The following is a 27,649-nucleotide window of genomic DNA, read 5'->3' as shown; positions in this document are numbered from 1 at the left end:
AAAGAAGAAGAAAAAAACTATTTCATGCTTGAAAATATGAAGCAAAAACTCATGATATTCGTCCACGTTTTCTGTTCAGCATGTGGAAATGATGATGTAAATGGTTCATATAAAAGGAGAAAAAAAAAAAAAAAAAAAAAAAAAATCAGGTACCCAACAATGAATTTCTGCAAAATCATCACCGACGCAGCACGGTGGCGATTTGGGTCAGACAAGACATTTCATCTTGTCATTGCATATTTTTTGCTGAAACATGATGATGGCTTATTTGAACGAGACCATTCGTGACCCAAATGAGCCGACTACCGATTTAAGTTGGCAGAAATCAGTCTCACTTTTCTTAATCCCCTGCATCTCACCTGTGGCAGTCCTCTGAGGATTTCTACAAACTGCCAGAGCTTTATTGCTGCAGCAGCAAATCCAATCGGCCATCATGAAAACAGCAACAGACATTACATCAAGAGGCCAAGGCCACGCAGCAGCATGGCGATCCATTCAGAGCAGAAAGCTGGCTTTGCTATAAACCTGGACAATCTGAATCATTTATCTTTGCTTGTTTTCAGTGCAAAGAAAAACATTCAACTTATATCGAATTCAAAATGTTGTAATTTGGGTTAAAGATATGTGTCACAAACATTCTTAATTATAGCAATTCACACTCACATTACTCTCCTTGCCATGTTTTTGTAACTATAATCACAAAGGTCTCATAGCCTGGGGTAAGGACAAAGGAAGTCATTTGGATCTAATGACTCCCTTAATGACATTTATTGACTCAAACCCGACTGTATCACCTGTTTTACCACATCCATTCACCTTCAGTCCCACATCAGCCCCCTGCGCCTTCTCCTAGTCAGAAAGAAGGTTGATGAGGACAAATTTAATGGTAAGTGCTGCATATTTATGGCAGTGACAAACAGAAAAGATGCAGTTAAGTGTGTAAAGGGAAAATACCAGCATCTTCCACAAAGAGGCTCCCATTATCATAACTCTTCATGCCTTGTTGGCATGTGGCTGATTTGCATGTGAGTCATCCGTGACTGGCAAACGTAGATCTGCTATTGTGCTGAGTGCGAAACCAAAATGCATCGATTCCAACTTGATCCAGCAGCGGTTTCACGCTTCCAGATTGACCATATCGGCTCCACATGTACATGCACACAGGGAGCACATGTGCAATGGAGCATTTTAATGGCAACCACATGAAGTCTGAATCATGTATCAGTCACATGTAATTCACATGTACATGCACATTTGCAAATATCTGTGATTGGAACATTTTAATATGATACACATGTACATGCAAATGCGAATCACATTTACATAACGTGATTCACATGTACACGTCTGTTAATGGAACATTTTAATGTAATACAGATGTCCTTTAACATATAAAGCACATGTGCAAACACGTTTTTGGAACAATTGAACATCAACCACATGTGAATCACATGTGACACACATGCACATGTAAAGCACATGTGCAAACACGTTTTTGGAACATTTGAACATCAACCACATGTGAATCACATGTGACACACATGCACATGTAAAGCACGTGCAAACACGTTTTTGGAACATTTGAACATCAACCACATGTGAATCACATGTGACACACATGCACATGTAAAGCACATGTGCAAACACGTTTTTGGAACACTTGAACGTCAACCACATGTGAATCACATGTGACACACATGCACATGTAAAGCACATGTGCAAACACGTTTTTGGAACATTTGAACGTCAACCACATGTGAATCACAAGTGACACACATGCACATGTAAAGCACATGTGCAAACACGTTTTTGGAACACTTGAACGTCAACCACATGTGAATCACATGTGACACACATGCACATGTAAAGCACATGTGCAAACACGTTTTTGGAACACTTGAACGTCAACCACATGTGAATCACATGTGACACACATGCACATGTAAAGCACATGTGCAAACACGTTTTTGGAACATTTGAACATCAACCACATGTGAATCACATGTGACACACATGCACATGTAAAGCACATGTGCAAACACGTTTTTGGAACATTTGAACATCAACCACATGTGAATCACAAGTGACACACATGCACATGTAAAGCACATGTGCAAACACGTTTTTGGAACATTTTTATGTGATCCACATGTAGCACATGTGAAAACATGCTTTGGAACATTTTAATGTGAAGCACATGTACATTGCACATGTGCAAATATACAGTTTGGAATATTTCAATATGATTTACATGTGAGTCAGATATACATGCACATGTGCAAACATATTTGTAAATTTTTAGTGAGTGACTAAATGATTTGATAAACATTCAACGACGTGTGTCAACCACATCATCCACATATACATGTGGGAACATGTGCATGTGTTTTTTTTACATTGTCATGTAATCCATATGTGACAAACAAGTCAATCACAATTGGTTGACACGGGATTCACATGTAATCTACATGTCATTCCCATGTTCTTTGCATTTGTATCACATGACATTACAAAACTGCACATTTGCAGATGTGGTCCATGTATCTTCATGTAAACCACATGTGAACATGTTTTTTTCTATAAGTGCATCTTTTATGTTTTCAGCCAGCCCCAGTTATATTTGTCATTTTTATTATATTTTATGGTCTTATTTTCTATCATTTGTGGGAAACAAAAACCTTACTTTTCCTTACAAAGTGTCTTTGCTCCATGCTTGGTGGGATTGGCCGACATGCTTGTATTTCCTTTAGTTTCTGGGAGCAGGAGATTGCACAGATCACATTATTGTAAAAAACAGAAGAAGTTCTGCTCACAGCCGAAGGATCTTCTGTCTTTGCAGAGTCGGGTAGAAATAACTAACTTGTTCACAGCTTGATGAGAAACTTGAATGAAGTGATGAAGATGTTTATGAAGGAGCAGCTATGTCAAAGATAAACAAAGTTTTTGCATCTTTAGTTAATTAAAAATGTCTTTAATGACAAAATACTGATACTATCAGTGTGTAAAAAGCATGCAGGTCAAACCCCAGCAAACAGACTGGAAGATCAGAGCAACACCAGCCAAACAAAGCCAACACACTTCTGTTTGTGTGTGTTGTGAAGTGTGTGTGTGTGTGTGACCACTGATGTGCTGTGCAGAGAGTGAGCCTCTGCAGGGCCGTTGGGGAGATCTTTGAGCTGCTGGATGCTGTTTTGTGAGGATGATTAATGACCAGACTTTGGTGTGCAGCTCTATGAAACCACCGCAGCCTTTCAGCCTTTTTCCATCTAAAAACATTGGAAAAAAAAAAAAAAAATTAGTCACACTTCATCAGCAACATAATTCATAATGACTAATCAGGCACATCATGCTGACATGGTTACACTCCGTTCACGCCGTTATCATTATTAGTCTGATTTTTAATCAAACATTAAAAAATCAGATGGATCAGTTCGGCTGTTTTTCTGGCTTCGGTGAATTCCTCTGTTCACCTTTCTACTTGTGTCAGCAATGTCCTATTTTCTATCAGCTGTTGTTTACCTTCATAAGTGGTTTTTGCCTCCTCCTGATGTGATTACATAAAGCCTTACCCCAACATATACTTACAGAAGTGTTTGAAGTCATGTCAGCATATCAGGAATGTTCTTTTTAGAATAAATGACCTGAAAATGTCACCGGAGGTTTCGGGAAAATCGGATGCGACCACCTTAAAGTTTTCTGCACCCGCTGAGTTTTGTCTGCAACTCTGCATGAACAAGCTGCCACACATCCACATTATTCCTCTTTATGGTTCTCCGGCTGGAATGAAGCAGGATTTTTCTGCTATCGCATCATATCAAAGCCTCGTGGGAGGTTGTTTGCTCTCTGGTTCTACCTCCAGCCCGGCTATAGAATAACTGGACTTTGCTGGCATGGTGAAAACTCGGACAGGATGCATAAATGTGGAATGGCAGCTCAATAAGACTGCAGACTTTTATCATTATGTTGCTTTTCTTATTTAAATTCCAGCATTTAAATGTGTTTAATATGTGATGTTCTGCAAACAGAACATTTTGGTGAAGTTGCAAACTTTAATGATATTTATGGCAAAATTTGCAGAGAGACTTATATTTGGACATGAGAGAAGCTTAATCTGTGAGCAGAAACCGACATATCAGGTTATAAATGATGTTTCAAACACAGCAGGGATGAAAACACTGCTGCTGTGCTGATATTCATCAGGATTACCTCCAGGAATACCTTTTCCTCCTCAAGATCATTACTCAGAATAAGCTTTCATGACCAAGCCTGAACAAACACACAGACAAACACACACACACACACACACACACACACACAAAGCCACTCATATTTACACATTGTACTCAGATAGGTAGACATCACAAGACAAAAAAATAAGGACATGTTCCAGTAGGTTTAATAAAAAAGGAAATAAATGCTTATAAATCGAAACATAAGCATCTTTAGCAGAACCGAGTAAAGCAAATACTCACAGAACCATGAATTCCCAGCTGTCCGCAGTCATTTCACTGTAGTTACTCCACATTTGCTGCGTTTACATGGGAGTTTTAATTTCTAACAAGTTAATTCTGCTTAAAACTGATGAAAAACGACCACATAAACACAGAATTTCTAATGCAAAAGTCAATTCCGAATTAAACTTAATTCCAATGTAAGTGGCTGGTTTATTCGCATTTTAATTCCGATCTATTTAATTCCTCTGTCATGTAAACCTTAATTCTGCTTTAAGTTAATTCTGGTCGTTCTGAGCATGCTCGTTACCTTGTCCTGTCCCGATGACGCGCGTTGTTTTGCCTCCCGTGTTCGCTGGTCTGTCTTTCTTCTCCTTATCAGTTGTTGCAGAAAGTGAAGTAGTATGCTCGTGTTGAGCTGCTGCTTCACATTTATAGTAAAAATAGTGGTAAAACTGGTACTTATTATGTAGTTTTTACAAGTTACGACTGAAAAGATGAGAAGCAGGGAGTCAACTTTGTTTATTTCCCGTAGACGTCATACGTCAGAACCCTTCCCAACCCGCAGCTCTAATGAGGAATTAAGTGAGGACGTGTTTCATGTAGGGCTGGGTGATTAATCGGATTTTAATCTCAATTACGATCTGGGTTTTTAACAATCAAAAATAAAAGGGTGTGATTATTTGTCTCTCTGCAGTTTCCTCTCCTGCTGTCTTCAGCTGCTAATCGAGAGTCTCTGGCGTTGCAGCGCTGTGCTGTAAACTCCTCCCACAGCCGCTTTGCTTTCAATCAGACACTGTTGCCAACTTGGAGACTTTCTTGCCAAATCTGGTGACTTTTTTTTGTTAAAAGCGACTAGCGACAAATCTAGCAACTTTTATGGAGTTATTCGAGACGTTTCTGGTGTTTTGGCGACTGACTTGAAGGCACATATTGTTCTGCAGTTACTGTAAGGAAGGAGCAGCGGGAGCCTCTCCCGTCCTAAAGCACTCCCAGGCGGCCAGTCTCAGTCGGCTCCGGCTGCAGGTCCATGTAGAATAACTGCAGTAGGTTGTGGAAGTTCACATAAACATAGTTTATACCATTGTCAGTGACAACAGGCTGCATTATTTTCCTGTACATAGTTCGGCGAGTTAAACACTAATGTCCCTCGTTATGGGGCGTTACCATAGCAACGCGTTAATCAGCTGGTTCAGCTGTCTTTTAACAGGAGAATGAGAGAAACGCTGCAGCCTGACAGCCGTTGTTTGGCATAAAACGTACATCAAGGCCAACGTAAAATAGTTCCTATATAAGCAGTAAAAGCAGATTAAACAACTTGGAACCGTACATTAGACGGTTATAATACACGACATGGAGTCTAGAACACCACGACACGCAGCATTGTTTAAAAATACTGGATAATTGTGTTAAATAATCGAGATCTCAATTTCAGTCAAAATAATCGTGATTCAAATTGTTGTTATAATCGAGCAGCCCTAGTGTCATGTAAACCTCCACATTCTGAATTATTTTCATGTAAACTCGTTGGAGAATACATTAATTCCGAATTAAAAAATCATCATGTAACCGTATCCATTGAGTCAGAAGTAGTTTAAAATACGGGGAGAAGTGGGTTTTTTGTTGTGGATAAAAGCTCTTTTAGGTGTCATTTATCCACAGGTCATTTTTCCAAAAGACTTGAAAATACTTGTCAATAAATTTTAGAAAAAAGTTGCGGACAACGTTTGCATCAGAGAGCAACTGTTTTTCCTCAAGATGCCTTTGAGTCCACTGTGCTTCAGAAATCCGGTGGACTGAAAACCAGTCCACAGCTCTGGGCTCTTTTTGTGACCCCAGAAAACTCAGTGTTCCTGGAATTAAATTTATAATTCAGGTTTTACCCAGAAAACAAGCTGGTCAGATGTATCCCCAATTCTTTTATCCACCTGACTTGGTTTTCTTTAAAAAAATAAATTAAAAGGAAATGACGATCACTGTCTCTAAACTTCTACCAAAGCCTTTTTCTGAATTACCAAGTAAAGAGTCCCATCAGATCTAAAAAAAAAATAAATAGCAATGTGCAGCCATGAAACCAAGTCTCAGAACACTGAGGTTCAAGTTGTCATGAACATGGATGCACCATTCCTATGCATGCCACTCAATATTTGATTTGATTTAAAAAGTCTAATTTGACTATAAAGACCAAAACATCATGAAACTGGACTGTCTGCCAATGTGTCAGAGGTAAATAAACAGATTTTTATTTTATTACTTTTCTAAGAATGGATCTTGGTCCGATTCAGATTCCACTAAGTGTTGGGAGAGATCCGGGTCATCATTTGGGTCCAGGAATGTTTTGAAGGAATCAGTATCACTGTGACATCAGGCCATTTTCAGTATATACGCATATAATTCAAAATAAATTCTCCAGGTTAAAAAAAATCCAAGTTCCCAACAGGTTTCACTGGATAGATCTGGATCTCAGCAAAAATCTGAAACTTGTCATCTAGAATAGGAAATGTTTGGAGTTTATCACTGTAAGAGAATTAATGAAGATCTAAACATGCAAGAAACACCACAATACAGCCAAGATATTGTGGATTTATTATCAATGCTTCTAGGAGTCTTATAGCACGTCCATGTAAAGAGAATGTAGGACAGGATGATCGGCTGGAAATGACTAAATGAGTTGCTTCATGGAGGTCTGACCTCAGAGAGCTTCTCTGTTTGTGTGCAGATTTCTGCTAACAAATGAACATCAGTCATTTTCCTGGCAGTTTAGCAGGATAATCTGTGACCGTGTCCCATATTCACTTATTTTTGGGGTGTAAAATTTATAGAAAACAAAGAAAACTCCTTAAATCCAATAACTTTAACAGGTTCACAAACTGCAGGGTGACTTGAGTCAGTCAGAATCATCATCTCTGTTCTTTATATAGACAACACACACACACACACGCACAAACACACACACAGCTGTGTGTCGTCATATTGATGAAAACACCTGACTCCAATTTCACCTTAAATGACCTTCCTTGTGAGAAACTCACCACTTTGTATGAATGTAGCAGCATCCCAACTCTTGTTTGTTTGATTGGGAAGTCAGCGTGATATCTCTGCTGCAGAGCGCGTGGCCCAAGGTCCAATTAATATTTTAAAAGCCCAAGTTTCATCTGTTCAGTTCCCAAAGTTCTTCAGCGTTTAATTTTAAGAGTTATTTTAACCACAATAAACCCACAGCTGCAAAACTGACAGTGTTGGGTCAATATGTTGTTTTTCTTAATCATAATTAATAAAACACGAAGATGTTAAAAATAAGCTTTTATATTTCAATTTTAAGGTCAAAGGATATTGAAAATAAATGTCTACAGTTCATGTGATTTTTTTTTTAATAATCTTATCCCCCAATATCCTAACAGGTAACTTCAGTTAAACCAGTTTTGTATCAAATAGTCCTGCAACACTTTGCAACAACCATGTAGTGAAATTTACCCCAAATTGTGATGTGTTCAGACTGTATGATTCTTTGTCCTTTTTCTAGGTTACATTTGTCAGTACTGTTCTGATTTCATGCTACATTCCAGGAGCCGTTTTCATCAAACTTCCCAAAATTACTCCTAAGAACGCTGTTAAGAGTCGACTAATGAGTAAAACATTCCTCAATGAAAAAGAATAGGGGATCTCGGGGACCAGACTGACAAACTCTTGGCAAGTCTAATGAGCCTAAAATTTGAGTCAGGTCTGTTGCAGCAGATAAGCACAGAAACTCTAACTCCAACCTATTTTCTGAGGAGGTTGTCTTTCTGTACAAAAAGCTAAAATTGCTACAATGACATTGGCTTTAACATTTTCTATGTTAATGCTGGGATAATAAATTAAATTAGAATGACACTTCTAAAATGCGTTGATAGCAACTGTGGGTTGGCAACGGCCTGGTTGTAAATCACTCACAACCTATTTTGCATTTCTACTGAAAAGAGAAAAATGTGAATGACTGCACCAAAGTTGAGAAATTCTCCTTAATAATTTGAAGTAAGCGCATATGCAATCCACCCCTACCTGCTCCTGTCAGCATGTAATGCCACTGCTATCATGTTAACGTTAACTTTAACTTCATGCTGCAAGGAGCTTGTTAGCATAGTCCTGCTAATAGTTAGCAGCTAACATAATTTTGCTGCCATTGCCAAGGGACTACAGCTGCTATGTACTAACGAGCTAGCATTAGCATTAGCATGAGAATGTATATGTGCAAATTTTAACAGATTTAACAACTGCTGCTTGTGTATCAACAACAGAAAAAGTCTTTTTACCTTTTCCTGTCATGACTAGCATAGAATTGATAAGATTTTACTCTTTTTACTCTTTTACTAGCCTTTTTGGAAGTTTACAAAGCTCTCTGTGGTGGCCTGAGACCTATAGCAAATCTACAATACTTTTTCTGACATTTATACCTTTAATTTATCTAATTAGATACAAGACAAGATCAAAGGTTTGATTAATGGTTCATTTTTAATTATTTAAAACTAGCTAAAGCACTCAGTGGTGGCTTACAATAGCATTGTTAGCATTAAATAAAAGTTCTTTGTAAGGTTATAAGCAAACTAAACAACGATATTGCCAACTTGTGCCCATTTTTTTGCCTTAAGTTTATGTTCTTACTATATCCAAACGACGGTCAAACAATAACTCTGCCCATATTTCAGCTCCAACATCTTATCCAGACTGAATCAGAAATTTAAATGATATTCCCTGTATTGTTATCATCAAAGTTGATAAATCTTCCCAGGTTTGGAATTGCTTCTCAGCTTGTCAGCATTATAAAAACATTATTTGTGATGCACAAAATGTGAGCCTAACTTGTGCACTTCTTTATGTCTGCAGACTATCGGTCCTAAGGAGGGCTGGCAGGTGTACAGCTCAGCCCAGGATGTTGATGGGCGCTGTATCTGCACAGTGGTGGCACCAGAACAGAGCCTGTGCTCCAGAGATGCAAAGAGCAGGCAACTCCGCCAACTACTAGAGAAGGTAAGTACATGCAAAGGAAGATAATGATCATCCCAATGGTGCATAAAGTTCACACGCTCCTCTGTAAACATAAAAAACATTAATATAACATAGTTTTTAAATGCACCATATGTATTTACTAGTAAGACACGACTAACAGAGTTTAAATGACAGGCTTTTCTCCCTTCTGACTTCTTCAGGTGACGCAAAAATATAGTCCTTAAGGCATTTAGAAGTAAAGAAGTTAATTCCATGAAGAAAACACCTGAATATATAAATGACCAGGAATAGCTTTGATTTAATCAATGCCTAAAAAAACAGCAGGGTATGGCAGCAGACTGAAACCTTTTCCACACATAGCAGGCAAGATATTTTTCTCTAATTTGTCATGTCATCCACATGAAAACACAGATTTATGGAATCAGATACGATTATTTGAAAAACCTCGACCAAAGTGAAGATTTGCGAATACTCTGTTTGCACATCTGCATGTGAACATGTGTAACCAGAGTTTTAGGTTTTGAAAATGTCAGTGTTTGTGACAAAAAATATGGGGTTATGGGATTAAGGACAATTATTTTCCATCACCTAACCATATCACGTTATAGGCACTATTAGTGATTAGTTCAGGTGGTGTCGTGAGATGGAAGGTTATTCTGATTGGATAGGATTAGAAGCACTGCTGCCACCTGAAGGTCTGATAGCAGATGAACGAGCCTCACAACGCAATTATGCAGATAGGTGTAGATTGATTTGTATTTAAAAAATAAGGTTGTGTGGACTTATTTATTTTACTGGCCAAGTTGGAGAAGATATTTGGTTTTATAAAAATCTGGCTACATGTGGACAAGGCCTGAGAGGGCAAACCAAGATAGGCAGCATGATGCTTCTGACAACCTTGTGAAGGTATCTTCCCACCACCTTTACTGATAAAAAGTACATATAACCTTTAATAACTATTTTGATTAATCAGGATAATGAAAGTAGACATCATTCCAGTGTGGTTTGACAAACAGAGCTCTTCAAAAACCTAAAAACACATCAAATCTGATGTTACGGGCTGACCAAATGCTGATTGGCTGAAGGTTAACCTGTGCCAGGAGGGCTTGACTTCAACCAGCAACAATCGATCTTTTTACAAACAGGACAAAGTGTTAGAAATGAGGTCCTTGTAGGCACAATGGCATTGTCTGGGACATTTTCTGGTGGCAATCCATATTTTTAGGAGGTCTTAGTAACAGCTCTTTCGAAACATCAACTGACTCCGCCTTTTCCTCACTTCCATGCTGCTGCTATCCATGTTCACAGTAACGTTACCTCCTATAACAATTACTGCAACTCTTTCCTCTTTGGTCTTCCTCAAAAGTCCTTTCATCAGCTTCAACTGGTTCACTAAAACCCCTCATATCACACCATCTTACAGCAACTCTACTGGCTCCCAGTAGTACACCTTATCCATTTCAAACTCCACAACCTCACACCTCCTTATCTTACATCTCCACATCACTGCCCCATCTTGTTCCATGAGCTCTGTCTCCTCCTCCGTACACCTCACTGCGCCGGCTGCTCACCTCGGCACCATGAGGAGCAGAGCATCCAGCCGTTCTGCTCTGCAGCTCTGCAACTCTGCCAGAAGTCTGCCAGTGTTGGTATTCAGACACCAACACTCTTGCCATCTTCAAATCCAGACTCAAAACTCATCTGTTTAAAACTGTTTACTTATTGTTACCACTACAGTGCGAGTTTACCTTCTTTTCATCCATCCTTGTGTTGTTTTCCTTCTGTTCTCTTTGTGTCTTTTCTCTTCTTTATTGCCTTTTTGTTACTTTTCATGTTTTTAAAGTGACCTTTAGGTCTTAAAACACACTTTTAAACAAATGGTATAATTATTTTATTGTTATGGGCAGGGTCTATCTATAAAGTCATATATGACTTTAATATATTAAAGTGTATATTAATAATTCACTATTTTGCCCGTATTGGATATATAGAACCATTAAAAAGACATTTGTTTCTCTACTATGAAGAAAAACAAACAAACAAAAAAAAAACACTTATGCTGACACAAAGTTAGATCCAGCTGATTAAACAGAAAACAGAACCGATTGGAATAGACCGAGGCTGAGATCAGATATAATCAGTATTATTATGAGATGCATTCAGCACAATGGATCATATTTCCTACAGAATGACAAAGACACTCAGAGGACAGATGTTTTCATTATTATCTAGACTAATTGTATATTTCTGATCAGAAACTGACCCAGGTAAGTCTCAGAGAAAGGCAACTACAGCTCAACCAAACGGATCCTGATTCCATTCTGCAACTTCATCTCTGTAAAACATCAAGCAGGCAGAAACCTCACACTAACTACCATTAGTAAACATTTAACTGTGACTGCAGTTTGTAGGGATGGATCAGAGTTGTAAGGATGGCTCCAGCCAACAGAGGCGGAGGACAAGGTGCTACATGCATCTGTGTTGCATCAGCAGTGGATGTCCTGCTAGGTCTCCTCACAGTGCTGAAATCATCTAAGATGCTGGAAGTGGTCAGTTCCCAGCAGGGTGACACCTGATACATGTTACTTTCTTGATGTCATTGTTTAACCACTTTCTGATGTCCATCATCAGTCTAAACTGCTAGCCCATAGGTCTCGGAGAGCTAGCATCCTGCAGGTTTTAGTGTTTCCACGCTGCAACACGCCTGACCCAAATTAATGGCTCATTACCAGGCAGTGCAGAAGATGAAGTCTGGAGAGTCTTTATCTTGGAATCAAGTGTGTTGCACTGGTTAAACTTTCTGACCATACAGAGCTGCATGTCGGACTGGTTTGATCATATGGTGAAATCTAATATGTGCATTCTGGCACCGTTGCTGCTCAGCAGCACCCGAGACTGAGAAACTTTAATATACAACCTTTTCTTTAAGGATGCCACGTGACGCTGCAGCCGAGTTTCGCTTTGTGCGCTGCGTCATGGGCTAGCAAGTAGATATAAACACACCAAGCATTTTGAATCCACCATTATCAATTCTACAAAGAAACACACAAAGGAGAAGAAATGAAGATCAGAGAAGTCAAGATGAGCTTTCTTTCACTGACTGGAGAGAAAACAGAGTGCATGATGGATGCTGAATTAGCCGTCGATAGGAGTGTGTTACTGGGAAAATTCTGTTCTGTTGTGTGTCTCAAAAGAAAATAAACACACTCTTTGCAGGTCAGTTTTCAAAGAAAGAAATAAGACCTGGTTTTAATTATGATCATTGAATATCACAGTGTAGTGGTTAGCACTGTGGCCTCATGGCAAGAAAGTTGCTGGTTTGATCCTCGGCTGGGGTGGGGAACTCAAACGGTGGCCTCACTGTGTGAAGTTTGCATGTTCTCCCCGTGTATGTGTGGGTTCTCCGGCTTCCTCCCACCGACCAAAGAGATGGATGTTAGGTTAATTGGTTATTCTAAATTGTCCCTAGGAGTGTGAGCGTGAATGTTTGTCTCTTTGTGTTGGTCCTGTGATGGACCAGTGACCTGTCCAGGGTGTACCCCACCTCAAGCCCAATGATTGCTGGGATAGGCTTCTGCGACCCTGAAACGGACTAAACGGTTCGAATAGTGAATGATAGAATAATTTAATTTACTTAACTAAAATAATTATAAATGAAAATAATATTTAAAAGGATGTGAATCAAAATAAAAAAGGCTGGTTCTTAGATGGGTGGGGCTGTTAGTGGAAATGTGTGGGCTTTGCCCACCAGAGACCTCCCTTAGCACCGGGTCTGCTGCTTACTCTGCTTAGAAAATGCTAACAAGCTCTTTCTGGCTGAAGAAAATCAAAAGCAGGACACAAACCGGTTTTCAATATCTGATGAAAGAAAATGTTTCATGGCTCATAAGCCTTGGGTTGTTTTCTTTCATTAAACATCTAAAACAGGATGTTTTAATCAAATGTGCACCTCACACACTCCTGTTTGGTCTTTCAGGCCACCAGACCTGAAGGTAACTCATGTAGGAAGGAGGAAATAAACTAAAAAGAAAGATTGAATGCATGTTTTCACTCTGACATCCTTCTGCTTGGGTATGATGTGCGAGTGTGTGTGTGTGTTTAGTATTCTTTGAAAAATATGTGCTTCACAATGTGAACACAACCTTCCACAGTTCTGTTCATTTGTAAGTAGAAAAATATCTTAAATCCCATCACTACCTCGCATTCATCAGTCAAACAAAAACCCACCTCTCACCGCCCCTGTGGGCAGCATACCCTTTCAGTGTGTCTCTAATAAACTGAACAATACACACTCTCACGCCTTACTTCCTGTAACTAGAAAATGTCATGAAGGAATCTGCAGTGTTGCCTAAAATCCTTTTCTCTTTCCTTGCACTCTTCCCCACCTGCAAACCGCGGGTGGAAGACAACAAATAAAGCGCTCTGCGTGCGTGCGTGCAGCCATGTGTGGCTGTTTACTCTTTCACAATCAATCAATTTGCCAGAGAAAGAGTCCGCTGATAGCCTTGAAAATGATTTTAAAAGACAAAGAGGCTTTGAAAGATGGAAAGTTTTGAAGAGGAGGATCAAACGATGGATTTTTCTTTCTTTGGCAAATTGCTTTTTGTCCTTCTAACGTGACATAAAAGCGACCTGGCAGAAGATAACGGCTAATCAGAGCCATGTTTGCTATTTGTAATGATGTTTGTAATGACTGAAACACCAAATAACGTCGCACCTCTGCCCGTCTTGTGAGTCGAAGCTGTTCTGTTTATCTGGTCTTGCTTCGTTGTAGGTGCAGAACATGTCTCAGTCCGTTGAGGTGCTGAACCTGCGGACTCAGAGGGATTTTCAGTATGTGATGAAGATGGAGAACCAGCTGAAAAGCCTGAGTACCAAGTTCAGGCAGATTGAAGATGACAGGAAATCCATCATGGCCAAGAATTTTCAGGTACTGTAAAGCACCCTTCCAACATATCCTGATTTAATTAAATGCTTGTTAGATCTTTTCTGTGTAGCTCTTATTAATTTGCATTAATTGAATTTATGCAACAGTGAGTTTATAAGTGCCATTTTTCTCCATGACATGCTGGGAAGTTGGAAGTGTGTGAGGTATTGAGTGAAGAAAAAGGCTTTTGTAAACCGAGCCTTACCTGAGTGTTTTAGTCCAGACTGATATAAATGTAGAGAATATTGAATCCAAAGGACTATAAGAAGCTTTTGGGTTGCCTCTTCAAAATCACCAGGTTGGCATAAAAGGTTCAGTCCTGCAGTGGTTCACGTCTTTACAAGGAAGATGAGAACAAGAGAGTTGTTGCATGTTTGTTCCAGTCGAAGAGACAGGAAGTCATGTAAATGGGGAATAAGTTTAGAAATGAACTGGGCAATCCAGTGTTCGTTAGGCCGTCGATGTACTGAGTTTTATGAACCAACAAGATCAGTAGATACACAGTTGGCCCCAGAAACACAACAGGCCACCAGTATGCCAGATGGCCAGTCTGTCTCTGTGTTAAAGTTTTGGCCAAAATGACAGGAGCGATTTTTGTTCTGGGCAACATTCCTTAAGTTGAACACAACAAAACAAAACAAAAAAAGGAATAGAAACAGATTTTTAGTCTGTTTATACGAGACAGAAGAGTTGTAGGTCTCTAACCCCCCCATAAAAAGCATAAGGTAAGATTTACCGGTTTAGCCAGCAAAGTTGGGATTAAAGATGTTTTAAAGGTTTCTCCAGCAGGTTAGAATAAACAATAATAATAATTCTGTTTTTTTTTTTTAAGCTTCTCTAAATTTGCTTCTATGTCAGCCATTTTGCTAAAAAATAATCCAGGTTCAATGGGAAACTACAACGCAAGTAAGTTCTTCTGACCAGCTTATTAACATGCACATGTGATGTGTGCATAAATTAGGGGAAAAGGTCTACGTCCAAGGACTTGTCTTTCTTAAAAGCCCCAGTCATTCCTGGAGTTCCTCCAGGATTTATGTGTCCCTGAGGCGTGACATAACTGTGCAGTATTTCTTTCTATGCAGATGACACACAAGTACCATTAAATTCTGATCTGTTTACATACCTGTCTGGTTTCAGGTATGTAAAGATCTGTCAAATTGCTTCAAATGTAACATCCCTACAAACCCCAAACTGGGCCTACTGGGTTACTTGGGTGAAATTAACATAGAATTTAATTCTGCAAACTTAATCCTCACCAGTTTATGTATCGCAAAGAAAACTATCCTTCTAAACTGGAAAAGCAAACAAAGTCTGTGTATCCAGCAGTTCAGAAATCTCTTATTAGATCACATCAGTGTCGAGATGATGTCTGCCTCCTCAAGAGATCAGTCAGCTGAACTTTATTCCCTCTGGTCCCCTGTGATCAGCTCCATCACTTAGTATGGGGGGAGAATGTTACCTTATTGCGCTCGGGGTTGGTGGCCGGTTGGGGTTCTCTGGGGGCTGTGGGTCTGTGGTGGGCTCCTGGGGGGGGGATTTTGACTGCTCCATTGCTGGAGTGGCTAGGTTTCTAGCCCTACTGTGGACCTGGATGGGCCAGCGGCTGGAGTTGCCGCGCAGCGGCGGGGCGAGGTCGCTGGCGGGGGATGGGTTGGCGGGCGTGACTCCGTAACGGGCGCCTGTGCCGCCGTGGGGTGGGCTGGGCGGGGTCCCGGGCTCCGGTGCCCGGGGTTGTCCCCTGTCTCTTGGGGGTGGGGGGTCGGCTTGTGCCGGGGGGGGGGGGGGCTGGGCTGACCTGGACCTGCCGCTGCGGCGGCGGGCAGGTACGTGCTCTGGTGCCTGGTTGCGACCCTGGGACTTGTTGAGTGGGGGGTGTTTGATAGTGTGGATGGGATGTGAGTGTGTATGGAGGGATGTGTGTAGGGGGTGTGCGTTGAGGACTGGTGGCGGTACATAGGTATGTGGATGTGTGTGGGTGGGGAAGTGTGATGATGCGTGTGTGGGGGGGGTGTCGTGGTGTCTGTGGGGGGGGGGGGTAGTGCCGTGTGTGTAGGGGAGTGGGGTGATGCGTGTATGTGGGGAGTGGCGGTGGTGCATGTATACGGGTGTGTGTGTGGGGGGGGGAGGAGGGGGGAGGGGGGGCGTGCTGTCTGTGTGTGTGTGTGGGGGGGGGGGGGGGGGGGGGCAGGGGTGTATGTATGGGGGAGTGGGTGGTGCATGTGTGTGGTAGGTTGGTGGATAAGTGTAGATATGATGGATGGGAGTGGGGGAGATTTGGATGTGACGTGGGGGTCAGGAGGATGGTTTTAAGGGTGGGCTGAACGGGTGGCTGGGTGGACCTGAATGTGTCTGGAAGTGTGTGTGTGTGTGTGGCTGTAGGTGTGTGCTGAGACAGTGTGAAGTGCCGATGTGTGGACAAGGGGGGACTTCATGTCCCCAGGTGGGGGTGTCCTCTGTGAGTGAGGGGGCGGTGGACAATCGGTCTGGGATTCCCCTTCTGCCGCCCCGCCTCCTCTTTGTCCTCGTGCCCCCCGTTCTGCGTGTGGTGAGTTGGTCCCCTCTTGGGTCGGTGATGACTCTCTGGTTAGAGTCGCCGAAGGCTCTGGTTACGGGGATGGCTGTCCCCGGCTTGTCCTGGTCCTTGGGGGGCCCTGGGAGTAGGGGGCATGCCCAGTGCTGCGGGCGGCTCACCTTCTGGAGGAAAGCTCACTTTCCTCCAGACTTAAATCCCTCAACCCCTCTTCCTCCCCGCTCCCCATCACACACAGGCAGGGTATTGGGAGGTGTGCACGTGGCGCTGGGTGGTGAGAAAGGCCATCAAGGTGGTTTTGATCGCTGCACCCAGCCTCGGCTCACCTCCCAGTTTTAATTACACTTAGACACCAAACACCAAAACACTGACGACTCACATGATTAGGGGGAAGAGCATGCGGTGTATGTTGGGCGGGGCTGCTTAGGTGGTCCCTCTCCCAACACCGCGTGGCACTTCCCTCAGTTTTAATTGCAACTAATACATACTTCACAATCAGTCATAAGCGGGGGGGAGGCAGGGACGATAGGGTCTTCTCATGCCCCTGCTCTCGGGGCTTTACTGGGGGGGGGGGGGGGGGTACGGGTGGGGGAAGAGTGCCGTCCATTAGGCCTAAGTCTGGGCTGGCCTGGCTGTAGGAGGGTTGTCGCCGGCCCTGGGGGGGTGCTGGGTCGGCTGCATCTGTGGGGTGGTGGGGGGGACGCTGGGAGTGGTGGGCGGTAATTATGGGGGCCCTGATCGGGGCCATCCTGTCCTCTGCCCCCTCTGAGGTATCTCACATGGGACATGATGGAGGGGTGAGGTGAGGATGTGTGGGAGTGGGTGTATGGGGTTACAGATGGATGGTGGGATGGCTGGGGGGGGGATTAGGGTTGGGGATATAGGTGGGTAGGGGATAGGGATGTGTGAGGATGAGTAGATGTGTGTGTGGAGGGGTATGTTGGCGCGTGGGTTGTATTGGGGTGTGCCTGTGTTGGAGGAGTGAGGGTGTGTGTGTGTGTGTGTGTGTGTGTGTGTGTGTGTGTGTGTGTAGGGGGGGTGTATATGCGGAATGGGATGTGTGAGTGAGGGTGAAGTTTGGAGGGGGGCTATGGGTGGTGGAGGGGTGTTTGGTGGGGCATGTGTGGTTGGGTAGAAGTAGAGGGATGGGGTGGCGGGGTGTGAGCGTGTGTGTGTGGGGGGGGGGGGGGTGAGCGTGTGTGGGGGCGGGGGCGATTGGGGTTCGTGTGACTTGGTATGGGTGAGTGAGTAGAGGTGGGGTGGGGTTGTATATGTGATGGATGATGTGCATGGATTGCAGAGGGTTGTGTGGATGGGGGTTGAGAGGGGAGTGCGTGTTTGGGGGGGGGGGGTATGCATGTATATGTGTGAGGGGAGTGCATGTTGGGGGGGGGGGGTATGCATGTATATGTGTGTGTGGTTTGGTGGTGGGGGGGTGGTGTCCTGTACCCGGGGGCGCGGCTGGTGCGCTGGGGTGCGACCTGGCTGCCGCTGGGTGGCGGTCTGGGGATCCTGGTCCTCTGTCGGTGTGGGCTGTGCCCTCTGGCTGCTCACGGGCTCTTGGGGCCCTGGGGCCTGCGCTCTGTCTGCCCTAGGTGGCCGGTGCCCGGCGGGATCGGCCCTTGCCGGCCTGGGCCTGCTGGGGCCTGTTCCCCCTGACTGCGGGGGACTCTGGTTGGGCACCTCCTTCGCCACCTCCTGGGCAGATGCATGGCTGGCTCTGGAGTGGGGGGGTTGGGATCTGTACCTGGGGGTGACTGTCGGTTACCCGGGTCTCTGGGTTCTCCTGGCCTTCCTCTAGCTGTAGGCGGGCGGGGTCACATTGGCATGATCACTCTTCTCTAAACACGTTCCACTCTGAATGTTCTGCATGAATGTTCTGCATGTGTCACAGTCACTGAGTCATCCAGCAAGTTTATTCACTAACAGCAGGTGCCTCTCTTTCTGTCTTTTTGACTTAACTTGCTAGTTTCTGGTCCTCATGATTGTCAACGGTTTTGTTCTCCACGAATCTAGAGTTGGCTTGTGTGGGTGTATATATTTATGTGTGTGGGTGGGTATGTGTGTGTACTTATGTGTATGTGTATGTATGTATGTGTATGGATATGTATATATGTATGCATATGTGTGAGTGTATGTGTATGTGTGTGTATGTGTATGTGTATATGTATGTGTATGTATGAGTATGTATATGTGTATATATGTATATATATATATATATATATATATATATATATATATATATATATATATATATATATATATATATATATATATATATGTGTGTATGTATGTGTATATGTATGTATGTATATCTATCTTTATGTATGCATGTATGTGTACATGTGTGTGTATGCATGTGTATGTATGTGTATATGTATGTATGTATATCTATCTTTATGTATGCATGTATGTGTACATGTGTGTGTATGCATGTGTATGTATGTGTATATGTAGGTATGTATGTATATATGTATATATATAATGTATGTGCGAGTGTATATACATATATATGTAGGTGGGTATGTATGTGCATATACATGTATGCATTGATCTCTTTCTTTTGTTTTTTTTTTTTGTTTTTTTATGTTCTCTTTTCTGTTCTCTTTCTGCCCCTTTCCTGTCCTTTCCGGTCGGGTCCAGCAGCATAAACTCTGTAATACAAGCTATTATCCAAAACAAATTGAAAAATAAAATAAGAATCAAGAAATACAAGGGGATCATTACATCTACAAAAGTTCCCCTTGGCAAAATAAATTTGCTCAGCAGAACACAGCATCCAGAACATCAGTCTGCTTGCTTAAATGCTGGACAAGACAAAAAAAAAAAAAAAAAAAATTCTGATCTGTTTGATTCTGTTTTTATGTGTTCAACTCATTTTAATGCTTTCAGTATTTCATTTGTTTCATACTCATTCTTCATATAAACTAATTTTAGTATATATCACCTGTTTTGTATTTATTTGATGTATTTTTATTCCGTCTCCGTACTTCCGGTCAGCTACGGCTGCTTGGATGGGATTCATGAATAAAAGTTGATTTGAATTCCAGTGTTATTACTTCTCAGAACACTTAAAGCTGCTTTTGCTAATAGTCACATGAAACACTAAAGTACAAATGAATATAGAGCATTTGTTGAGTATATTTTATTATTTTTGTAAAAAATACGCCTTTTTCCACCTATTGTCACCCCTGCAGGAGCTGAAGGACAAGATGGAAGAAGCACGGAAGGTGATCCCTGTGATGGAGCAGTACAAAATGGACGCTGCCGTCATTTTCCAGTTCAAGGAGGAGATCAGGAACTTGTCTTTAGTACTGACAGACATTCAGGAGGAACTCGGGGCCTATGACTACGATGTGCTTTATCAGAGAGTGCTCCGACTGGATAGCCGGCTCCGGAGCTGCATGGGCAAACTGAGTAAGTCCTGTTTATGTATGTTCCTCAGTACCTTGTTCATTCAGAATTCATTTTAATGATATCTTAAGAGTTTGATGTATTGCACCAGCTGCATGTGCATGGAGTCTGAAGTCTGTGTGAGAAATAGCACTGACATTGTACTGGTTCATAAATAATGTTAGCACAAGAAATATCAGCAAGAAGCCAGAAACTGTCACAACTCTCCCATCTATTTGTTCTCATTTTGTGCTAAAGAGGAAAATAACCATAGGGAGTTCATAAATAACTCTGAAACATATGACACCCCATGTATATTGTAGTTTCAAGGACCATTTGAGGTTACTTTGCTAAGTTTGTTGTCTGCATAACAGCAACAGTTTCCTCAAACAAGGAATAGATTTGTTTTCACGAAATACAAAAATAAGGCAAATTTATTCCCCTGAAATGGGCTGATCTTTGTCTCCTGTGTCCTATTGGATACCAGGAAGGAGAAGATCATGCTACGATTATTTCAACCTGTTGCATCGGACAGTATTGTCCCCATAACTGTTTCAGAATAAGACGCAGCTTGTGTCCTCCATCACTTCGTTTTGACTGAAGCGGTTCCAGTGTTGCTTCTTATAGAACCAGTTACAAGTTAACTTTGTCTAAAAAACTAGTTTGATTTCCAAAAGCCAGAAACCCACAACATAGACATGTTATTATGTAACTTTTAATTTATTGTACTCACATGATATCACATATAACTGGTAAGTGCAATGTAACAAAGTGGTAGTAAATGTTACTTACTGCAGACCGTAACTTTCATTCATTCTTCATGGAAAATCTTACCCAAGTCTGGAGCTGCTGATCCCTGACCTAGATAATCATAGAGCGAAACAGCCGATCATGTTTATGTAGCATATGTGGATTACATGTTAGTATCTATGATATCACATGGCTCAACTTTAAGGTACCAAGTGCATGAACTCTCGTCTAAATTATGAAGGTCCATTTAACCAACACTTTGCAGATCGGATGTAAATTCTTTATATATCTACAGAAAATACGACATAGAAACAGTTTGTTCAAAAAAAAAAAAAAAAAAAAAAAAGATTGCAATGTTTGTCTAATTTTCTAAGCCAACAGATGTCTTCATATCCGCAGCACAAACGTTTGTTGTGGGCTTTTCCAACAGCATCAGATACAGAGAGTACATAAATAACAATTTACCTAATTTAAACAAACAATTTTATATAGCAGCAAACAATGGCTGTGTAGCATGAAAAGATCCCTGTTCCTCTTCATGTAAGCAGTTCTTAGCTCAGGCCCAGCAGAGTTGGTCCCAGTCTACCAACCTTCTCTGTCCGACATTAGCGTTGAAGGTTAAAACAGAGAAAACTGGCTCCAAATTTGGCTCTGGCTCAGAACCAGCACTACAACAACTTATGTGGAAAAACCCATCATATACAGTGCTTAAGCATTAATTTTATAGATGTCAAAATTCAGATTACAAGTACATGCTAACTGAACGAAGCAAGAAACTAAAATTTGCTTGATTGACACTATTTTTTTAACTTGTACTAGTAAATCTGTTAAGAGAAGTCTCTGTTGAAACATCATCAGGTTTGCATCTGTTTTTAGTCTTTGGGTGCTATAAAGAAAGACGTCAATAAGAAATGGAAACACTGCACTATGAACAATAGTTGCAGCACCACGCTTCAAGTTAAATAAAGCAGATTGCTGCTGGTGCCATCTTAGTATGCACAGAGGGCACATTCTCTTGTGGCACATCCATGAAATTGGCTTGAGAAATCTAGTTAGAGAGAGAAAAACCCAGCTCTGCACATCTTATCTCTGCGTTTCTTTATTAACAGCATGTGGGAAATTAATGAAAATCACTGGACCTGTTACAATAAAGACATCTGGAACTCGCTTTGGGGCATGGATGACTGATCCTCTCGCAACAACCCGAAACAACAGGGTGAGTTATGAAAGCAGAGGAGGTGCTTTCAGAGGGCTTCACACTGTTTATGGAACCTGTTGTGTTTTTCTCAGAGTAGCTGGAGCTGCAGAAATGCATCACTTTTCATTGAGAAGGTGTTAGTGGCGCTAGATGTTTGTTTTTATGACATAAGCTGTGTCCCAGTTCAAGGTCTATGTACTATGTGCAGATTTATCAGCTACAAACATCATAGTGGTGCACCAAGCACTGTCCCATTTGGAAGGCTCCTTCAGTTCCACCCTACAAACCCAAACTTTGCTTGGCATGTAGCAAAGAATGCAGTAAGGAGTCGCATAAGATGTGTTACCATTACCCCTAGAATTATGCAAATATAAGAATTAAAAACAGTGATTAAAAAAATCTAAATTTGAAGAGAAAAAAACAATGTTTTATTTGATGAGGTGGTTTTTCAGACAGAAGTATATGACCGCAGACGAGATTTTAACTACGCTTGATGGAAACATCTGCAAGTCGCGGTTGTAGTGTGTTGAAATTTTACAGTCATCGTCAGATCGTCTTTTGCTGGCTGGAGAGAGATAACAGGTCAGGTATTAGAGCTGTGACAATATGCTTCTGTCCCGATTCGATTCCGATGTTTTGGGTGCCAATTCGATTTAAATTGCGATTCTCACAAGTCTATGATATTGCTAATTTTTGTAGATTATAAACAAAAAAAAAAAGTACAAAACTCTCTTTTTTTGCTCGTCATTTTCCTTGATTTCATTTGGGAAAAACAACACAGTAGCCAGACCATCATTCTGCTGCTATAATGCCCAAGAAGACAAGTAAAAAGAACAAGAAAAACAACAAAAATTTGTAATGGATTATTTTAATTTATTTGAAAAAAAGAAAAAAAATCGATTTTTTTTTTTTTTTAAACAAAAAATCCATTTTAAAATTGTGAAGCAAAAAAATCCAGATTTTCGATTTTTCGATTAGATTTTCCCCACCTCTATCAGTTAGGATGCAAGATGGATGCCGAATTAGAAGTCGATAGGGGCGTGTGATGGGAAAATGGCCAAAGTTCTGTAGTGTGTCTTTAAGCAGCTTCGGAGCAAATTAGATAAGACACTCTGTATCTTACATAGTCTGCACACTCTGAAGTACGCAGACCCTGAACTGGGACACAGCTATATTACAGAAACTATCTCAGTGAGGTTGTTTTAGAAGGGGTTTGATGGATACGTGTTGCCAATGCCAGACACATTTATCACATCTGATTCTAATCATCATCTCCGATGTAGGTGTGGTATATGGACAGCTACATCAACAACAAGATTGTCCGCGAGTACAAGAACATGGAGGATTTCGTAGCAGGAGTACTTTCCCGAACATACAGCCTCCCGTTTAAATGGGAGGGGACCAATCACATCGTCTACAACGGGTCACTTTACTACAACAAGTACCAGAGCAATATAATTGTGAAGTACAGCTTTGAGACGGGCAGCGTGCTGGCCCAGCGAGCTTTGGAGTTCGCCGGCTTCCACAACATGTATCCGTACACTTGGGGAGGAAACTCTGACATCGACGTCATGGCTGATGAACTGGGAATGTGGGTTGTGTACGCAACCAATCAGAATGCAGGAAATGTGGTCATCTCGCAGCTGGATCCGGATACCCTGCAGGTTCTGAAGACCTGGAACACAGAGTACTCGAAAAGGAACGCAGGCGAGTCGTTTATGATCTGCGGGACTCTCTACATCACCAACTCTCACATGTCTGGAGCAAAGGTTTACTACGCTTACTCCACCAAGACTTCAACGTATGAATATGTAGACATTCCCTTCCACAACCAATACTTTCACATCTCCATGCTTGACTATAACGCCAGAGAGAGAGCGCTGTACGCCTGGAATAACGGACACCAGGTAATCTTTAACGTCACCCTGTTTCATGTCATAAAAACTGATGACGACTCTTAAATGTGACACTTTTCCAACAGTAATTAAAGCACCATCGTTTGTGATACAAGGACCAACCAATTCAATGTTTTCTCTCGTTGAAAATGAGTATGTTGTGGCGGTATGTTTATTCGCCACAACTTGAAATCTTTTGACTTGTGACTGTATACTGGAACAGAGCATGGATGCTGATGGCTTTACTGGAAAAGCTGTTCAACATTTTGTTTTTATCCTTTTTCATTGCTGCTGATCAGACTGGTATGCCTTATTTGCTCCTTGTTGGCTTCGCCAGCCAAAGACATTTGACAGCTTTTGCATGAATGTCAGCTGTGATTTGCCGTTAGAACTATTTTGTTGCAAATATCTCACTTGCTTTCGGTGTTTTCTCCTTTTATTTGTCATTATTGACTATTTAAAAGTATTTAAACTGTAAAAAGCAGCCTGCAGCATTTGTCCACAGCGTTGCTGCCATTCCTTTAAAGATTGCCTGTAAATTACTGCTATTACCAAGTCTGTGAAAGAATATTTGTATTTTTTTATAAAACCAAACCATAAATGGACGTCTGTGTATTTTCATTACTTGTAGAATTCATTAAAACAATTTGGACTGCTGAGAGGAATATTTCTTCTTATCTGAGGGAAGTGGAGTCAATCAGAAGAAGAAATGGGTTCACGTGTGGAAGAATTTGGAGATTCAGTCATCTATGGTTTGTTGCTTCAGAGGATTGAAACCTATAGAAGGAAATGGTGAGATTGTTTGGGTTATCAGGTGCATGGACTCGGGGACAATTTTGGAAGTCCTTTTTAGAAAAAAGTGTATTAAGATAAAGCTTGAGATAAAAGTAGACTACTGTCTGTCAAATGAAGGTACATGCAACTCTTAGAAACGTTGGAGACACTCAAGGCGGAACGTGAGAAAATAAAGTAAAACTTTATCTCTTACATCTTTTTACTTACAACCTCAGTTAGTGAAGTTATAGCATTGTGTATAACATGAAGAAAAACTTAATACCTCATCTTTTGTAGTGTATTATACTGAATAGGTCAAAAGTTTTTGCAAATGATTGAGTTTGTTTTTATTTGTGTTTTACACATCATGTGAATTTAGTTTGTATGAAGAGGTGAGTCAGTTTCAGGAGGTCAGGATCAGAAGCAATTCTTGGGACTCTGGGGGCCTCAAGCAAAGTTTTACATGGGCCCCTATGGCCAGCATTTATTGCGCTTTTATTATGATGTTGTATAATTATAACAATAATATGTTAATAATGTTATACTTAAAAGTTTTGTTGTTACAGCCTTTAATTCTTCAACTACCACTATCTTGAGTTAAGGTTAGTTGGCCCTTGGGGCGCCATGCATTTGCCTGTTTTGCCTGTTGACAAGCAGGGCCTCTGGTCAGGATTACGTCATGGAGGTTGAAATGTGCACATGTGTACTTTATGAGTTACTGTCATCATGAAGTGAGAACTGTATTTTTCACTTCCAGATTTCTGTCATGAAGTTGTTGTGATGTTGTAGATCCACTGTGATCTGTAAATTCGTAATGCACATGTAAATGAGTAAATATGTCAACTAAATAAAATATGAACATTTAAAAAAAAAGAATTAAAATTTAAAAAATTGAGATGTAAAGACGGCTGCACGGTGGCGCAGTGGTTAGCACTGTGGCCTCACAGCAAGAAGGTCGTGGAGTTTGCATGTTCTCCCCGTGTATGCGTGGGTTCTCTCCGGGTACTCCGGCTTCCTCCCACCATCCAAAGACATGCATGATAGGTTAATTGGTCACTCTAAATTGCCCCTAGGTGTGAGTGTGAGTGTGAGCGTGAGTGTGGTTGTTCGTCTCTCTGTGTGGCCCTGCGATGGACTGGCGAGCTGCCCAGGGTGTACCCTGCCTGTCGCCCAAAGCCGGCTGGGATAGGCTCCAGCTTCCCCGCGACCCTGAATGGAATAAGCGGTTCGGAAAATGAATGAATGAATGAAATGTAAAGACACCAACTATATAAAACTGCTAATCTTTAAATGAAATTTAACAAAGATTTTTTTTATATATATTACACACACAGTTTTTCTAAAATATCATTCATTAAATGTAAATTTCTGAGAATGGACTTCCACTTTTTTGCTCTAAAAACATTAATATTTATTATTCATGAATTATTTTACTATTTTACTCATTTAGCAACTTGCCCTGCGATGGACTGGCGAGCTGTCCAGGGTGTACCCCGCCTTTCGTCCAAAGACTGCTGGGATAGGCTCCAGCTTCACCGCGACCCTTCATCGGACTAAGCGGTTCACATAATGAATGAATGAATGAATGAATTCAGCAACTTTAAAATGAAATTTTGCTGTGTGTGGCTCCTAAACTAAAGTACTTGACTGAAAAATAATTCTACAGGGGTCTAATATTATTAAATGTAAAAAAAAAAAAAAGTTAGAACTGCTGGCTTGAACATGGTTTGGCAGAACCAAACCATGAAGCTGCCACCAACAAAGAGTTGTGGCAAAGTGGAAATTATTGTTTAGTTGCAATGTAACCTTTCAATGAATGTATTTATACTGCGCCAATGAAGCAACATCAACTGCAAAGCTTTTAAATTTTTATGAAGCTTTTTTTTTAGGGAAGCCTTTGCTTTAATTAGTGAAACCACATTCTGCATGTATGACATCCACAGTAGTCCAGATAAAAGATAAAAACAAGAATTGTGCAATAAGAAATGTACAAACAAAATGGTTACCAAAAAAAATGCTATAGGATGGAATTTAATGTGCGTTTCAGCAGATCTGCAGTCCTGTCGCAACCCTGATTAGTTCAAGCTTCTGGGACAGAAAGCAGAGTTGTACCTGATGATCTAAGCTGCCCAGGAGGATCATAAAGGACCAGAAGGCCCGAAATGTATCTCGCTCCTAAATCATTTAACACTTTATAACCAACAGCAGCGTTTTAAAACCATTTCCTTGCTGAGTGGAAAGCCAGAGGAAAGAACTGGAGCAATATTAGTCTTGCTGACAACTCGACCTGTAAAATGGCCGTTTTCCCCGAAGATAAACACATGAAACAATTTTTCTAAACCACTCTGGCTGATTAGTCCTTTGATTCTTAAAATATTCTTGACTTGATGGCAAACTGACTGTAAATGTATTAATGTTGCTGTAAAAATTCAAATGCGAGTCCACGAGGACCCCCAGGATTCTGGCTTGGTTAGCGAGCAAATATAACAATAGATTTCATCCTCAGAACAGTCACCAGATGTTCAGGTGATGCAGCACAGTGGGAAACCTGCTCCTTTCCCAAAAATAATTCATCTTATATTGTTATTGTAAATGGTGCTGCAGGTATGTTTTCATGTGATTAAAACAGTGTGCTGCAGCACAAACACAGCATCCCACTATATCACATATACAGAATACACAGAGCCCAGTGTCTCTCTGAATAAATGGTGGAAATAACCATGTCTCCGCTTTCTGTCTGCATGG

General features: G+C 41.3%; 1 protein-coding gene across 1 annotated transcript in view; it reads left to right on the top strand.

Annotated features, from left to right (window-relative positions):
• The window catches only part of olfm3a (olfactomedin 3a), a gene marked incomplete at its 3' end in the record, with an annotated part of 39,713 nt that extends 15,517 nt beyond the window's left edge, over nucleotides 1–24,196 (top strand). Inside the window, exons 2-6 of the mRNA XM_079259880.1 lie at nucleotides 9,315–9,458; nucleotides 14,212–14,367; nucleotides 20,092–20,311; nucleotides 22,147–22,253; nucleotides 23,519–24,196. Coding sequence (XP_079116006.1) covers nucleotides 9,315–9,458; nucleotides 14,212–14,367; nucleotides 20,092–20,311; nucleotides 22,147–22,253; nucleotides 23,519–24,196 — 1,305 coding nt within the window. The remainder of the gene's footprint in view (nucleotides 1–9,314; nucleotides 9,459–14,211; nucleotides 14,368–20,091; nucleotides 20,312–22,146; nucleotides 22,254–23,518) is intronic.
• Between the last annotated feature and the right edge of the window lie 3,453 nt (nucleotides 24,197–27,649).

Source organism: Telmatherina bonti (genome assembly GCF_933228915.1).
Source record: "Telmatherina bonti genome assembly, chromosome: 20".
Lineage (NCBI taxonomy): Eukaryota > Metazoa > Chordata > Actinopteri > Atheriniformes > Telmatherinidae > Telmatherina > Telmatherina bonti.
The sequence above is the reverse complement of the archived record's forward strand: the minus strand, read 5'-3'. Positions and strand labels throughout refer to the sequence as shown.